General features: G+C 46.2%; 1 protein-coding gene across 1 annotated transcript in view; it reads right to left on the bottom strand.

The window, feature by feature from the left end:
* EXT1 (exostosin glycosyltransferase 1) overlaps positions 1 to 15,805 on the bottom strand; it is a gene marked incomplete at its 5' end in the record, with an annotated part of 167,385 nt that overhangs the window by 29,089 nt on the left and 122,491 nt on the right. The window contains 1 exon segment of the mRNA XM_021389255.1: positions 1,799 to 1,892. Within this exon segment, the coding sequence (XP_021244930.1) occupies positions 1,799 to 1,892 (94 nt within the window).

Raw genomic sequence — 15,805 nt, forward strand, 5'->3', positions numbered from 1 at the left:
GATGAAAAAAAGCCAACCAGAAAACACTTAGCAATGTGTTTTCATGTTTAAAACATTTCACTAATGTGGATTATGTTTTTCAACATGCCCTGAAGCCAGACAGAAACTGGGAATTCATCATAATCAGTGTATACTGCTGCTAGCCTGGCAGGAAAATCCTCAATGCTTGCATTTTATCATGGCTGACCTGGAGCCTCCAAGTTCTGAACAGCGAGGTACGCTCTCTGCTTTCTTCTCCTGAGAAGATTTATCTAACAAGAGCTGCATGACTTGTGGCCAACTCAAGAAAATTGTTAAGCGGTGCTTTTCTGAAGGATCTGAAGCCCCTTGACATCCCAAAGAAGCCAATCTCACTCCTCTCTCCAAAGAGGCTAGGGAGGGAACAGCACTTTGAGAGCTCCCTACCTCCTCTACGAAGCCAGGCTGAGGGAGCAGGGCTTGTTCAGCCTGGAGAAGAGCAGGCTGTGAGGAGACCTCATTGTAGCCTTCCAGTATTTACCAGGGGATTATAAACAGGAGGGAATCAACTTTTTACAAGGGTAGACAGTGACAGGAGAAGGGGGAATGGTTTTAAGCTCAAGGAGGGAAGGTTTGGATTGAATGTCAGGAGGAAGTTCTTTACAGAGAGGGTGGTGAGGTGCTGGAACAGGCTGCCCAGAGAGGTTGTGGATGCTCCGTTCCTGGAGGTGTTCAAGACCAGGGTGGACAGGGCTCTGAGCAACCTGCTCTCGCAGTAAGTGCCCTTGTTCATTGCAGGGGAGCTGGACTAGATGACCTTTAAGGGTCCCTTCCAATTCAAACGATTCTAGGATTCTATGATTCCAAGAGAAGTGTTGTGATGCCATTCACTAATAGCTTTATCGCCAACTCTGGGACACTTCTCAAGTGGCAAAACAGTGCCTGAAGGCAGGACCCTGTAGGGCGTCCTCATCTGCCTCCCTCTCTGACACCAAGAAATGCCCCAGCCTTCCACTGGGAAGAAGTGCCCTTTGCTCTGGCTCCTACAAGCAGGCAATCCAGATGCAAATCCCAGAGGGGAGTTACAGCATCTGTACAATCAAGAGAAGCTTAGGACCCCAGGGATGAGCTGATGCTTGCAAAAAAAAAGGTCACGCTGTCTGCATCCGGCGTAGGTCAGTGTCAGTCAGCCTGGGGACAGAAACCTGATCACCATGCTGTCGAGCCTGGCTGCTACAGAGACTCAGGAGCATTGCCCCCTGCTGCTGGTCAACAGTAAAAAAGGGAGACTATGAACCAAAAATGCTTTTAAAAGGTGAAGAGGATTTGCGTGCTGTCCAAAACATACCACAAGCTCCCCGAGATCAGCCTATATCCACCTCTCCATGATGATTCCATCTGGGGCACTACAATCTCCAGGCCACCTTCAGAATGCTCAGCAAGCAGCAGTGCAAGCTGATGCAGGAGCAAGTCTATTTTGGCTAAGTGACAAGGAAGAGCTATTTTACTACCCCAGGGCGTATTTGCAGAGGTCAGCATCCCCATGGGAAGTCTCACAACTTGACAAAATACTGCTCTAAGCTGGTCCAACCTTTCAGCTTCACCATATTCAGGGAAACCTTTTTCCTGGAGGTAATGCAATTCAACCTTCAGATGGATGCAGTGCTCAGCCCCTCCTGGGAAGAAGCTGCCAATTGCTCCAGAAGTATGAATAGAGGCTTTCGTGAAGTGGATTACTGTCCATCAGGGAAATGAAACACATTTCCCTCCTCCCCACCCCCCTGCAATAGCACATCGAATTGCAGCCAGTGCAGCCAATGCTTTAAGCTGCAGCTCTTACCTGCAAGGCTTCTAGAAACCTGAAAGAGCCAAGCCTGCGGCCACGGGGAACCAGACAGAAAGTGGCATTGTGCAGCATTTCACGGTAATCATACCTAACAAGAACAGGGGAGAAAAGAGAAAATTCAATTAGCGGTGAGTCTTAGAGTAACTGGGCATGAAAATGCAAACAGCTGTTGAGACACATCTGGATAAAATCATCTCTGCCCCAGGAGCCCACCTCCAGGTTAACTAGCTCCCTGCGTGCACGCGCGTGTGTGACCCTCTCACCCGCTCTTCTCCAGCCCCAAGGATCAGCCATCGTGGGAGAACACTAGGAGAGCAGTAAGGACACTGAGAACCACGGAAATAATTTTGCTTTTGGAAAAAATATGCAGTATCTTTGTACGTAGGTGTGCATGAATTCTAACAATAAACTTGGATTAAAAGCTTTCATACCAAAGGCATTGTCACAGCACCCCTGTGAACCTGACTTCTATCCAGACTTAGTCAAAGTCATGCACAACTGTGTTGGTTCCTGCATAACAGGTTTGTACAAAGCAAAAAATACTCAAACTCTGCCACACAAATCTTCCTTACCAACCAGGCACTGAAAGAGGGAGAGCGTTACAATGACTCTCTTGGTGGTTATTGTGAAGGGTGGTGAGAGGAGGAGGGATAAACTGCTTCAGCAGCCAAATTTTGCCAATTAACCATATAGCTGCAATGACCCCTGCTCCTCTGAACTACAACTTTAAGATTCTTCTGTTTATTTTCCCGATTCCATCAATCACTTCAAAACCATTTACCAAAAATACACATAAAATCCTAACAGTTTCCATCCAGTTATTAGCTAATTGTACTTCTGGCAAACCTGAAGAACTGCAAATGGCATTGACCTTGCTGGAACACTCAGCTTGAGACAAAAGGATCAGGACTAAATAACCTTTCATTCTAAAGGGTTTCCTAGACTCTGAAGACAGATGTGATTTTGACACTAACTTGTGGCACTGACATTTCCTAACAGTAATAATCTAATTTAACCATAGTCTGCAGGCACAGCAAGTTTTTTGGATTTGTGTGTATGTGTGTATATATATATATATATGTATCTCTATATGATTATACTTATATATAAAAAAAACCCAGATCTATGTTTGTATTCTCGCCCAGGCCAGACAGATGGGAGTAAGCCAATTTTCAATTATAAGCTCCATCTTTAAGAACAGACATCTTGCAAAGGCCCATTTGCTTAAACAAGCGTGTACAGCTAATTTGCACAAGAAAAGGTCACTGTGAATGGATTAAGATTATCTCCACTGAGAGTAAAATAAAAACCCTCGTTGCATTAATTAAAACTACAAAACAGACTTCAAAGTACATTCTTTAAAATCGTATCTCAACTTTGGTTAAAACACATATATACACATCCCATGCGAGTGGCAGCAATTTCTCTTTCTCAGTGTGGGACATTGACAAGAACCCACGTCCCAGCTCAACAGTCAGCAGTGAAACAGCACATGGGGGAAAATATTAGGAAACCAGAATACAAAACAAAACAAAAAAACCCTGCCATTTTAAAGAATTCACTTTCACATAGTAGGTCTGAGGTTCATTGCTTTCACTGTATATTGTACGACAGTAAATTTTAATAAACACCTAAAATAGAATACCCCTAGGGCTGGAATACACCAGTCATAGGGCTTATTCTTGGTGTATTCTAATGATAGCTATCATTAGCAAGCTAAAAATGTAAAATCCTGTTAATATCCTGGAATGCAACAATATCCACAAAACGTCGGTGGCAGAATCAGAGCACAAAGGAAAGCAGAGAAAAAGGCCAGTGGAAGAGAGACCTCCATATGTCAGTGATGTTTTGTACTGGGCCCTCTTTCTTTCATATCTGATTTGCTGATATCAGGATAGATTTTCAAAAGAAAATAAAAGGATTTTGTTGACCATTTCCCACCCAAAAACCAGTTAGCATCTTGCTCTCGTTTGTGCTTTTTAAAGCTGAACCTGTGATTTATTGCCTAGCTCTGGAATAGCATGGTTCATGGTCATCAAGCAATTTATCTACATCATGCATACAGAGAGAGAGCGCCTCATCCTAACCTTGATGTATGGGCACAAAATTTCCACTCACTTCAGGGAGAACCCGCAAATATAACATGAGCAGACCCAGAGTAAAGCAATATCCATCATGAGATGCTGCAATTCATGCACTGCACCAGGCATCCTCCTCATGGACAAATTTCTCTGCAGTTTCAACCTAAGTGTTTTAAGGTGACTCAACACCACCTCAGAGTGCAGCGCAGAAGGACTCGTTTCTGATCCCCCTTGGCAAACACCTATTTCTTTGAAATTCTTAAAACGAACATGCTAATTTTACTGCTGCTGATTCGTGGGCAGCATGCAAAGCTGACATAACCGACTGGCAGCAGATAGCCCTGCATGCTTAAGTACAGACTCAGAGAAGACACTGGCTACAAAAGCATCACGCTGGGAAGGATCCTACAGACCATGTGGCGGCCATGCAGCTCCAGGGCAACTGCAAAGCAGAGCTGGAGGCATCTGGCACAGAAGGCCGATGGAAATAAAATCAGCAGTAGCACAAGTATAAAGGATTGAGTACAGACGGGGCTGACGTGCCTACGTGCTGCCGCAGGGCAGCAGGATGCTCCTTCCTCCGGGCTGCTCTGGTCCCACTGTCAATAGCATCGCACCCGCTATGGACTTGGTTTCACCCCAATCTTCAGTGACTGATCCCAGTGAGACCTCCGAGAGGCAATGGGCTCCTACCACTCCTTCATAGCTTGCAAGGGGGGGGGTTAAGGAGCAGAGAAAACAGCCAAGGTTTAAAGAAGCTCTTCCAGAGCCCTCTTTTCTTCTCCTCAGTTCTGTTCCCAGAACCATGCACACCCATCAGCCAGCAACACCTGAGGGCCATGAGGAGGTTTAGTCGCGTTGCCGTGGCTCCTGTCAGGCCAAAGCTCCTGGCTCCTGGGGATGGCTCTGCACAACTCAGGCCCCACCGGCACCCAGCAATGGGTCTGGGGCCCATCCACGCCCGAGAAATGGGATCACCAACTCCCTCCAGCCAACCTGCGTGCCCTGCTTTCTGCTGCTTCATCCTTGTGCTCCCCTCTAGTTCACTGTCAGCAATCAGTCTTTCTGACTAGTTACTGCTGGAAAAGCTTTGTGAGCAGGGTGTTTATTTCCAGAAATCTCTAGGTTTCTCGCCTTGAGGACGGCGCTGGCAGGAGCCACGCTTACTGCTCCAGCACCACCTTGTTCTGCACGTCCGCACTGCAGTGGCATTCGGTGCCCATTTGGGGGATGGCTCACACTAGGCCTTAGCTGCATCATTCAAACACGTTACAATCCAAAACATACGTGCTTTTAAAATGAGAGTTAGGGTTTTAAAACTGAAATAGCTGCAGAATTAACCCAAAGCTCACATCCCTCTGTAAAGATCAACACTGTGTTTTATTAACTTTCAGGCTTCTTTCCACAATGATTAAGTGCACCACGCTCACAGCTAATACTTTTTTAGGCAGCATAAACAAATAGCTCTATTTGTAATCAATTCTAATGTATTCACACTTTAATTGAAAATCCCCTCCCTGCTCCCACCCATAGCTGGGAAAACACGGACGACCCCATCCATCACGCAGGTGTAAACACCGCAACGCCGCGTGGGCCGTTAGCAGACAGGCGAAATGCCGCCCAGCACAACGCTCCTGCAATGCTCGCTTCTTGATCCTCTTCCTTCTGGTTGCGATGTGCCGACCCCATCTGTCAGCATGCGGTCGGGCTGCTTGGGATTCCCGCTTCCCGGCACCCTGAGGAGTGCGGCCTGCGGCTCCGCGGTGACTCAGCCATGCCACGCATTCCTCCGCGCAGCTTAAGCATTTCCGCATGTCACTGAGCTTCTATAAACTACCCTGGGAAACATTTGCACTACCAGTTATAATATAAACTGTTTTTCCTTTCCCAAAGTAACATCATCAGCACCACTGAGTGAAAAGAGGGCTAAAAGGGCTGCAGGCTGTTAGGACCAGCACACGCGTCCAGCGGCTCAGGCATAACAGCTATTATCTATTGTATTTCACAAAGCAGCATACATCTTTCCTGACACAGTCCTCTGAACGCTGATATGGGACACCACCACCAGCAGGAAAACCCGAAGGACAGACGTATGCTGGTTCTTCCAGCCGCCGGGCCAGGCCCTGGAAATGCCACCACCAGCATCCCCGCTGCCTCCCGCCCCTCCAGTGACACAGCACGCACCGAAAGCCAGCCCTATGGTGCCTCCATCAGAAGTCAGATGGAGGAGAATACAGCAGCAGAAACCCAAACAAATGCAATGGCCTCAGCCCAGCAGTATCTATTTTAACAGTGCCACATGTAATCCATCTTTTGGAAGATGCTGGAGCTCATCTTGGCAGGGAGTATCAGTGCATACCACTGTAGATGTCAGATGGGACTAGAGATTTTTTTTTCCTTCCCGAGCCAAAAATTGCTATGGCACTTCACCAAGTATGTCCAGGGCTCCCTCCCTGAATCTGTGAACCCACGGATGCACAATGCATCTTCCAAAAGTATCTGGATCAGTGCAAGTGCTACGATAAAGCCAGATATGAAATACTTATAACACAAGGCTAAATGGCAGAGTGTTTCCCAGTTTTCCAATATATTAAGTTTCAGCCATTAACCAATTGGCCAGTTTTCTGTGGGTGATTTCTTAATGCAGATGTTCTGAACTATTGGCTGGAGAGGCTGAAAAAACCCCCACATTGTCACACAGGGTGTCTCATTGCTCAGTTTCCATTAAGGTATGTTGGCTCTTAAATAAACTGTCAAGTAAAACTTGGCATTGGAAACACCAAGTGAGTAACTGTCTTTGTAGGAAACCTGACAGCTCAGCTGTGCGTCAGACAGATAGCTGCCTGAGTCGGAGCTCGAGAGGCTCACGCACCCTGCTTGGAGGGGTACCGTCACCACGACCTGCTTGCTTTGGGATTTACTGCCATACGATGCTTCCAGGTGATCTTGCTGCTGGAAAACAGGCTACTGGCTGACAGTTCATTTCCCTCTCTGCAAGGACTGGTTCTGGAGTTAGAAAGTTTGGAGGTGCAAAAACATAATTGGAAAACTTTTTTTTTCCTGCTTAAAGGGCTAATTGATTTCACAGGTGTTTAATTATCATTTGCTGTGAGATAATACCTTGTAGTGCCATAAAAAATGGATTTAATTTTCGAGTGCTTGCAAAACTATTGCCAAAGCCAAGTTAGAGCTAAAGCTAGATAATTATTCTATAAATCAAACACACTGCCTCCTTTCTTTGAAATTTTTAATACTTGGCTATAATGATATCTGACGACCTTGAAACTAACATAAAAAGGATTTTCTTGCCAAGTGCTGACAGGCAGCCATTGGAGTATTTCTTTCAGCCTCGCTCATTACCACAGATGCAGCCAGCCATGCTGCCCTGGCTGCAGAAGGGATGCTACAGTCGAAGAACAGTGGCAGTGCGCACGAGCAGTGCTCTTGATGCACAAGTAATGGCCGAATCCAATTATGAACATGGGCTGGGACTGAAAATGCTGCAAAATTCACAAAAATGCTGCAGAAATCTACTAGACGTAGCAATGGACACAAAACTTTGCAAACGTACACCAACTTGAGTCAAGGTACAAATGCTTTCTCCTTTCTATGAAAGGAAGTGTGCCAGCATCTCCTTTACTTCAGAAGGCTGGATTAACCAAGAACAGGCAAGCATAGTTTAATGTAATGACAAAGGAGCTTTGTTGCAATTAGGAGGGACAGTAGCCATTGCAATCTAAATCATCTTTGAAGTCTTCAATAGCATAACAGTTGTATTCAGCTCACTTCCACGTTGTGCACAGAAACATTCGGATCCACAAGACATTAACATCGATGTACAACCTAACAAATACAAAGCGCTTTAACGATTTTTCAGCATGAGACACTTCGTCTAAATATATATGCAGCAGGCACTGTAAATCTCTATAGCTTGTGCAAAGCATGCACAAGGTTCAGATCACCAAAGCTGGCCAAGTGGCTGGCTGGCAGCGCAGGGCTCACAGAATCTGGGGTGAGCAGTTTTATGCAGCCGTAAATGTTTTCTCACTAACACCACTTTGTGTTTAAGGATAATTGCTTATTTAACAAACGTGCCCAAATGCGCCCATAGCGTGTCAGAGCCCAACCCTGGGCAGCCTGATTTAGGGGAAAGTGCCCTGCCCCACAGCAGCAGGTCAGAACTAGGTGGTCTTCAGGAGGTCCCTTCCAATTCTAACCATTCTAGGACTCTAAGATGCTGGACAAGGTGAAGACAAGACCAACCTGCCCAGATCTTCCATCTCTTCAGGCGGCATCAGGAAGGCAGATTCCTTTTGACAGTATTCCTTTAACAATAAACTACACCAACACTTTGCATCATTACGTGCCTCTACCTTGCCATTTCTCTGGAGATCACAAAATCCTTTTTGAATATTTGAATATAAAGCACCTCATCATGTTGGTGGGAGAACAAAGCCACGCTTCCATCCCACTGACAGGGAAGCTGGCAAAGAGCAGTGGCACAGGCTGTGCACTGCAGGGAGAGATCGGACATCTCCTAACCTTGGCTTCAGCCGCTAAGCCATCCCCAGCATTTAGTACAGAAAAATGCAGAATTAAGTTGAAAGTAATACCTAACTCCTGACAGTGCTTTGATAGAGAGCTCATTTTTAAAATCAGGGATATCACATTCTCTTTCAGAGTGAATTTGTTAGGCTTCAGCCTTCTAGCGGTGAGGTGGCATCAAACACTCACCCTAAATAGTTCCAGCTGGCCCAATACCTGACCTCAAATGCTCTGACATTCCAGTCACTTTGCACTGCAAAGCTAGTTTTCATATTGATTTCTTCTCTAACTTAAAAAAATAAAAAAGGAAGAAGGAAAGAAAAAAAGCCTACTACTGGAACCATGTTTATTAAAGCATCAGTTTGGATTAAAGACCCAAACAAAGAAAAATTCATCCTGCATTTTCGGAACAAAGAAAAATTTTTGCTCAGCTGCCACTCAGTCTAATTTTGAGATTAGAGGACATACCTGTGAGCCTCCAAGCACAGAGAAAAGAAAGGCGCATTGTGAGACCTCTCACCCGCCAACACCTGCAGGCTCTGAAGCCAACCATTCCCCACTGCCTGTCAAAAGAAAGGCTTCCAGATCTTTCTTCATTATTTTTAAATAGCTCTTTATTGAAAACTTGAGGTAAAAAAATGCTGAAGAGGATCAGTTTTCTAGTGTTTCATGCTTGAGTATCTTGGGTTACTGAGTGTTTTAACTAACCTACACGTGGCTGGTCAGATTGAAAAGCCCTGCATAGATAAATATGGATAAAACCAGGGCTCAGCACCCACTTATACCACAGTCCAGCAACTGGACGCAGCGGTCTCCTGACTCTGCATGAAGAGCACCTCCACTCAGCTCCTGTAGGATTTGGACAGGACCAGCAGGATAGCAGAAAGAGTACAAACTGCTGAGGACTGAATTAGAAGAGGCTACCATTTCTATTCTCGCTTTGAATGTCTGGCTGAGCCCTTTACCAAACGATTTAAAATAGTCTGTATGAAGCTTATCATTTCCTATTCAGCTCCACAGATTTTCCCATTATGGCTATCGAGCTCCTAAGTGGCTTGTTGGCATCTTTAAAAGTTATAGTCCTCTAGATGCAGCATCTAAAAATGGAAAGCAAAGATGATGTGCAATACTGGCTCTAATTATGCAGGAGTTCATTTCTATGAATGACTAGATATATTTCCAAAAAAAAAAGAGGAACTCTCCACAGGAACTGCTGGCAAAGCCCCACGTTGTCTAGGAACGCTGACCCAAAATGTGACCATGCTTGGAGGAAAAATTAGTTCAGCAAATCCATGGAACAACTTTGAATGAAACAGAGAAGCGAGTTATTTTTACTTGTAAGAAGTCAGCTGCAGCTTAGTCCCCACGAGTGGTAACACCACAACACATCCAGATCCTTCAGCATTCAGGTTGTTTATTAGTTCTCATACTTGCCTTCATCTCAGGCTCTCAAAGTATTTTATTTCTTTTTATAAATGAGGCAAAAAATACCTCAAAAGTAGGACTAGGTCACAAACTAGGAACAAAAAGAAAACCCCAATTCCATGTATTTTAATTCTGTAGCGCTGAACTTCAGGGTAAAATCCCAGCACTGCTACAGCCCAGGGGGTTTCCAGCAATGGACAGCAGGCCCTGATCTCCTGATCTTAATGAGGAACAACTTCTGCAATAAATCCGTACAGGAGTGCAAACCGCAGAAGGGCAGTAAAGTCAGCAAATTTATTTCCTATTGCAGTCAACAGTGACTACTAAAATAATTTTCATTTTCTAGCAGAGAGAAAGCAGGAAGAGAAATATAAACGCACTGACAGTTGTTTTTCAGTGATGCCTCCCATTCCTGTCCCTGGCACCATTAACAGCGCTAAATTGGGCCACGCTGAGAACCAGGGCCGTGCTCCTCAGTGGAACCGCAATGTGATCTGTCACTCGGCAGACCTGCTCCTCCTCTCTGCTCTCATTTTGGCTCATTTAGTCAATCAAAAAGTAAGTTTTCTACTATTTGCTCTACTCAGCAAAAAAGGCAGCTAGGAGAAGAGCATGGTCCCTTTGCATCTCTGCATCATCAGGTCCCCTTCAGAGCAGGACTCTTCTCTCCCTCCTGTGCCAGAGCAAAGTGCAACCTGCACCCAATTCAGTGTACACGGAGAACTGCAGATGGTTTTTGTTAGGCTGTTTTGACTTCTCGTTGGGTTGTTTATGCAACCTCAATGGTCTTCAGCTGACATTACACCAGATCAGGGCAACTTTATTCCAGTTAGCACAGCTGGAGAGGGTCTCACTCACACCCCTAATGGTGGCACATGAGACTTTAGGGTCCCAGCTTGGGCATGCAAGACCACTGTCTAAAAATGCCACGTGCACATGCAAGCAGATTTACTTGTACATACTTTTGCACTGTCTACAGAGGGCTTTTATTTGGAAACCAGCAATATACATGCTTATCCTTCTTCTCTTGCCTGACACTGACCTGACACAAAAACCTCTTATTATCACCTATTTTCAAAATTACTTTTTCAAAACACAGGTACCACTTTGAGGGTAGAGTTAGAGAAATAACCACTAAAAAAACCTGGAAAACTCACTTTGAAGGAGAGAAAGGAAGTCTTTTTTAAAACCAGTTCACAGAAGCATGTGCAAAGCACTATCTAAACTGGAGATGATAGCCCAGTTCTGTGTACTGCTTTCCATTCGCCTTGTAGAGTCCCTAGGAGGCCACATACCTGCTTATGGTGAATACCTGGCTGCTGACATCTGCATCCCTAGTGCATCAGTGCAGTGTGAGGCAGCTGAGTTTGCCTAGACCTAGCCCATGTTTCTCACTCTATACTGATGTCTGTGCCTGTGCTCAGCACCCAGCACTGTGCTGGATCATCTGCTTCAGGTTTTAGCATTCCTGCCCCACTGGGCAGTGTATGCCTGAACATGCCATGTCTGTTTGCAAGCTAATATATTATTTACACAAACTATTCAGGCATAGCTGCAAAGATATGAAACATTTATCAACAAAGGGACTAGTTTGTCATTTTAAAATAATTATGCTTCTTTAAAGAAAGCAACAAATTCACTTGCCCCAGCATTATTTATCAGATTGCACAGACATGAAAGGACTCTCTCTTTCAAAGAGAGGGGTCTCCACTCCAAATAAAGCTTTCATCAAAGCCGGGATACAGCCAGGCATCTACACCAGCCCTGCTGGGATGCACGTGGGGCAGGCCCAGCACTGCCTGGCCAAACTCCTTATCTTTCTATATGCTCTCTGCATCACACTGCCTCTTTACTCCTCCTCAAGCACACCAGTCACAAGGACAAATGAAAGCAGAAAGGCATCGGTGTGCAAGTGCACAAGTCAGAGGGACCTGTGCTCTGGTGTGCTTTGTGGCCTGCCAAGGACAACACGATAGTGCAGACAAAAAGGCTTATGACGGGATGCCAACAGTGATCAGATTAGTCCAAGGAATGACATCTCTTCAGCCAAGTGCTAACAGCAAGCAGATGGAAGGAAATACTTCCCCTCATGATGTTGACTGTAGCAGAGGCCACACAATGACACACAACATCTTTTTTATATAGGTGTGTTAATTCTGATATTAATTTTAAAATCTGTAATATGAGCTGATTTCCTTTTTTTTGAACCTTCCAGAGATAAGCACAGAGTAGGTACAAAGATAACCTCAAAGGAGGCTTTTACGCTGGGTAATGTCAGCTTCCTACCTCTTGTGAGCAGTACCTGTGGCACCGCACGCTGGCTGCTGAGCAGGCTGCCAATTCCCTGCTAAGTCTGGGCGCTGTGTGCTGTGTCCCCAGGGGGGACAGGCGAGCCCGCCAGCTCGCTCTGCAAACTTCCCAGCAGATGCTCTCCCCCAGCTCCCTCTCGCAGACTCCAGATGGTTTTTGATACAGGGGCCTTCCTCCAGCAGTGCTGGGCAAGTCAGTAATTTCTGCCAGCATCAGAGGCTAAAAATGTGCTGACCTGGAGCAGGAGTTTTTAGGCATCCTCCTCATGCAGTGCAGACAAACATCTTGCACATATAGTTTAAGGGACAATAAAATGTAGTAAACCAAAATACTCTGTAGTGCTTGGCATCTGAAACAAGGCATTCTACTTCAGAAAGTAGCAATTCTGAAAAGGATTACAGGGTCAGCACAGACAAGCAACTTAAGGCTGATAGACAGGAGTGAATGAAGCCTCATACACATCAACCACCAAGTACAGGGAAGACATATTCCGTGTGTAACCAGAGCTGGTGACACAACCACCAGAAAACATCCAGTGCTAATACCCTGCATCTTAAAGGATGCTGAAAAAATGCAGACAGACAACAGGGACAGAAAAATTATTTAAGGGACTGCAGTACATGCCTTGCTAAGAGAGACTTAAAGACCTATGCTTGTTCAGCTTATCAGACAGAAGAGTAAGAAGCAGCTTGATTATGGCACCAAGTGTCTCTACAGGGAGAGAGAGGAGATGAGAGTTCTTCAACCCACTGAGAAAGGGCACAACACCAGTCAGAAGGTGGAAGTTAACTGTGAAACAAACGTCAATAGAAATCTGTCCCATGTCCCAGGTCCCGGTGGCTTTTCCAGGGAGAGAGCTCCTCGGATGGGCAGGGAGTGATCTCCCGGAGGACGTGCACAGCTCAACCCCATTTGCTGCATTCAGTACCAGGAGTAAACTGGGTGACCCAGAATGGCCGTGATGTGCAGGAGATCAGACAAAGTAATCTCATGGTCCATCTGGCCTTCCGTTTTCTGTAAAAGCTTCTAATATCTTTTGCCTTCTAACTGTCCAGAGCACAAAACCGCTACTTCCAATATTTTAGCATGCAACCTTCATCAAATTAGATTACTACTGAGATGTATGGGGACATTAAAAGGGACAGCAGCAACTCCTGGATGGCATTACTTAGCTCGCTCTACTAAACATTAGCAGACTGAATTCAATAACAAAAAACCTCTAGAATCTCTGCTCCTTCAGACCAATGCATTCAAGTTACTCAAGAACAGCTTCTCTGATGAAAGTACAGTCTAAAAGGTACCTATCATTGTACAGAGAGCAGTGTTATGTGTTTGTAAGTCTCACGTTTGTGCCATTCCGGTAAAACTCTTCACAGGTCTCTTCCACGTGGATGATCATCAGGACCAGAGTACCAAATGAAAAGATTCACTCTTCAACAATCATTTTGGATAAATTTAATTGTGGCATTCATGCATTTACAGGGAAGAATGAAGAAAAAACAAACAAGAAAATCTGATGGCTAGGTGGAAATTTAAAAATGCTCTTTTTAATGGATTACTGAAACCCTCCGGAGCTCATCTGCAGATACTGGAAACAAGAATGGATAAACCTAGAAGCCCAGGGATTAGCAAAGTCATTACGACAATCACATTTTCCCTATGTGGAATATTTTGCTTTCTCCTCCCTGCATCTTTCAAAGGTTTATGATCTCTGTCGGGTAACGCAGCCAGCTTTTCCACTGAAACACATAATTTACTTGGAAATATTGGCATTTATTATCCTTTGCAGCGAGCAGTTCTGTTTAAAACTATTTTTTCCCCACACAGTAAGGCTCCAGCAGAGGAGGACTGTAGGAGAAGAGCAGAAAGGCAGATCCCCGCCTGGCTTCTGCTGCCCTGTGCTCAGAGGGGTGGAGGCCTGCAGGCCGCCATCGGGCCTCAGCACCCTTCTCTTGAGCTGTGCCCTCCTCTTGCTCTGTTGAGGAGTCCTGTCTCTGGCAGAAAGCTCACCAGGGTAGGAAGAGGGGAGCCTGCACCATGCCCAAGGCACAGTGTGGAGCCGGCTGTGGTTTACAGGGCCTCCTCGCCTCGCTCAGCCCAGCACCCCTTGCAAGCCCAGTGCACCCCCGCAGCGGCCGACACACCGCATGGGGAAGGATAGCGCAACTGCTGCCTCAGCAGATTCCCCGAGATAGTCATGGGAGAGCTTGGAAGGAATTTGGAAAAAATGAAGCCTTTGCAGTGACACATGACTTTACTGTCTGTCCCAGCACTGCCACAGATGTCAAAGCCTCAGCAAACAGTGCTTGAATGAGAGATGTGACAAAAGCTCCACAGAAGAGCTATGGCAAAGGGGTGACAACATTAACCCTTTCTTCTGTGAATTTCATTACAAGACAGTATTTTCCAATCTTATCAGCCCCCAGACTCCTGACAAATGTGCAAACTCATCCTGCACAAGGACACCAGCACACGGTCACCAGACCACCATGCACACAAATGAGTGCTATGGGGAACCATCCATGAGTCCTCTGCCTGCATTTATCACAGCTGAAGAAGCGCATTCCCCTTGCTGGAGTCTGCCCAGGGATGGGGTGGAGGCAGTCTCTGGAGGTTTTCAAGAAACACGTGGGTTGGACTAGATCATCTTAGTGGTCTTTCCCAACCTTAATGTTTCTTTGATTCTTACTGCACCTCTGCTCTACCCGCGTGCATAACGTGCTGCAGGCAGCCCAGAATGGAGGTGGCTGTGCTGCGGCACAGAGCTTTGGCATGGCAGTGCCATGCTGCTTCCCTGGCCATACAGCCAGGTCCTGCTGCAAGTTAGCACCTGCCTCATCCAATTTAACCTCCGAGTAGCGCAGAGCCCCATAATCCCCAGTGTGCAGATAAGGAGGTAACACTGAGGTCAGGACAGAGTGGGCTCAGGGGATGGCCAGACGCTGCGTGGGAGCAGGAGCCTCGAGCTGGAGGCTGCAGCTGCCCGTGAAGGCCAAGCTGGGTGTTTTGGTTGAGCAGGATTGGAAGGCCAAGAACCACACAGGGTCATCCTCTTGGGCTGGCAGGTGTCCAGCACTGGTCAGGTCCCTCTGGGTCATAAAGGATAGGACGGCAGCCTGCAGCCTGGCTCTCATCTCCACACTGCTGAGCCACACCGGGAGTTACATCAAAGTCAGTTTTTGCACCTTACCATTCATTTGCTAGAGCCTTGCTAAAAGCCACCTTCAAACCCTACAAGCATGCAGCTACTTGCAGCAGCCCTAGGACACGCGATGCTGGTCTTCAAGTGCCCAAAAGAGAGCATGTGAGCCCGGTGGGTTATTGCGATGCTCTCTGTCTGGGGAGAGAGCGCAGCAAAGAGCATCCCCTGCCACCTCACCCCACTGGCTGCACAGCTTGAAAGATCTGGCTGCTGTTTTCACACACTGGCAGCAGAGAGGCTGTTACTTTGTTCTGTCTGCTGCTTAGAAAAACACACCAAGGTCAAACAAAGAACATTACTCGGAGGCTCTTCCCAGCAGCATCAGGGTTTGGGTGCCAAACAGAGGTTACAGCAGCAGGAAAAACGCTTCTGCCTTTGACGTCTGTAGGGTGACCCCGAACAGCCAGCACAGGGCGAGTTTGTGCTTAGCCTGAGGAT

Source organism: Numida meleagris, chromosome 2 (genome assembly GCF_002078875.1).
Source record: "Numida meleagris isolate 19003 breed g44 Domestic line chromosome 2, NumMel1.0, whole genome shotgun sequence".
NCBI classification, from domain to species: Eukaryota; Metazoa; Chordata; class Aves; order Galliformes; family Numididae; genus Numida; species Numida meleagris.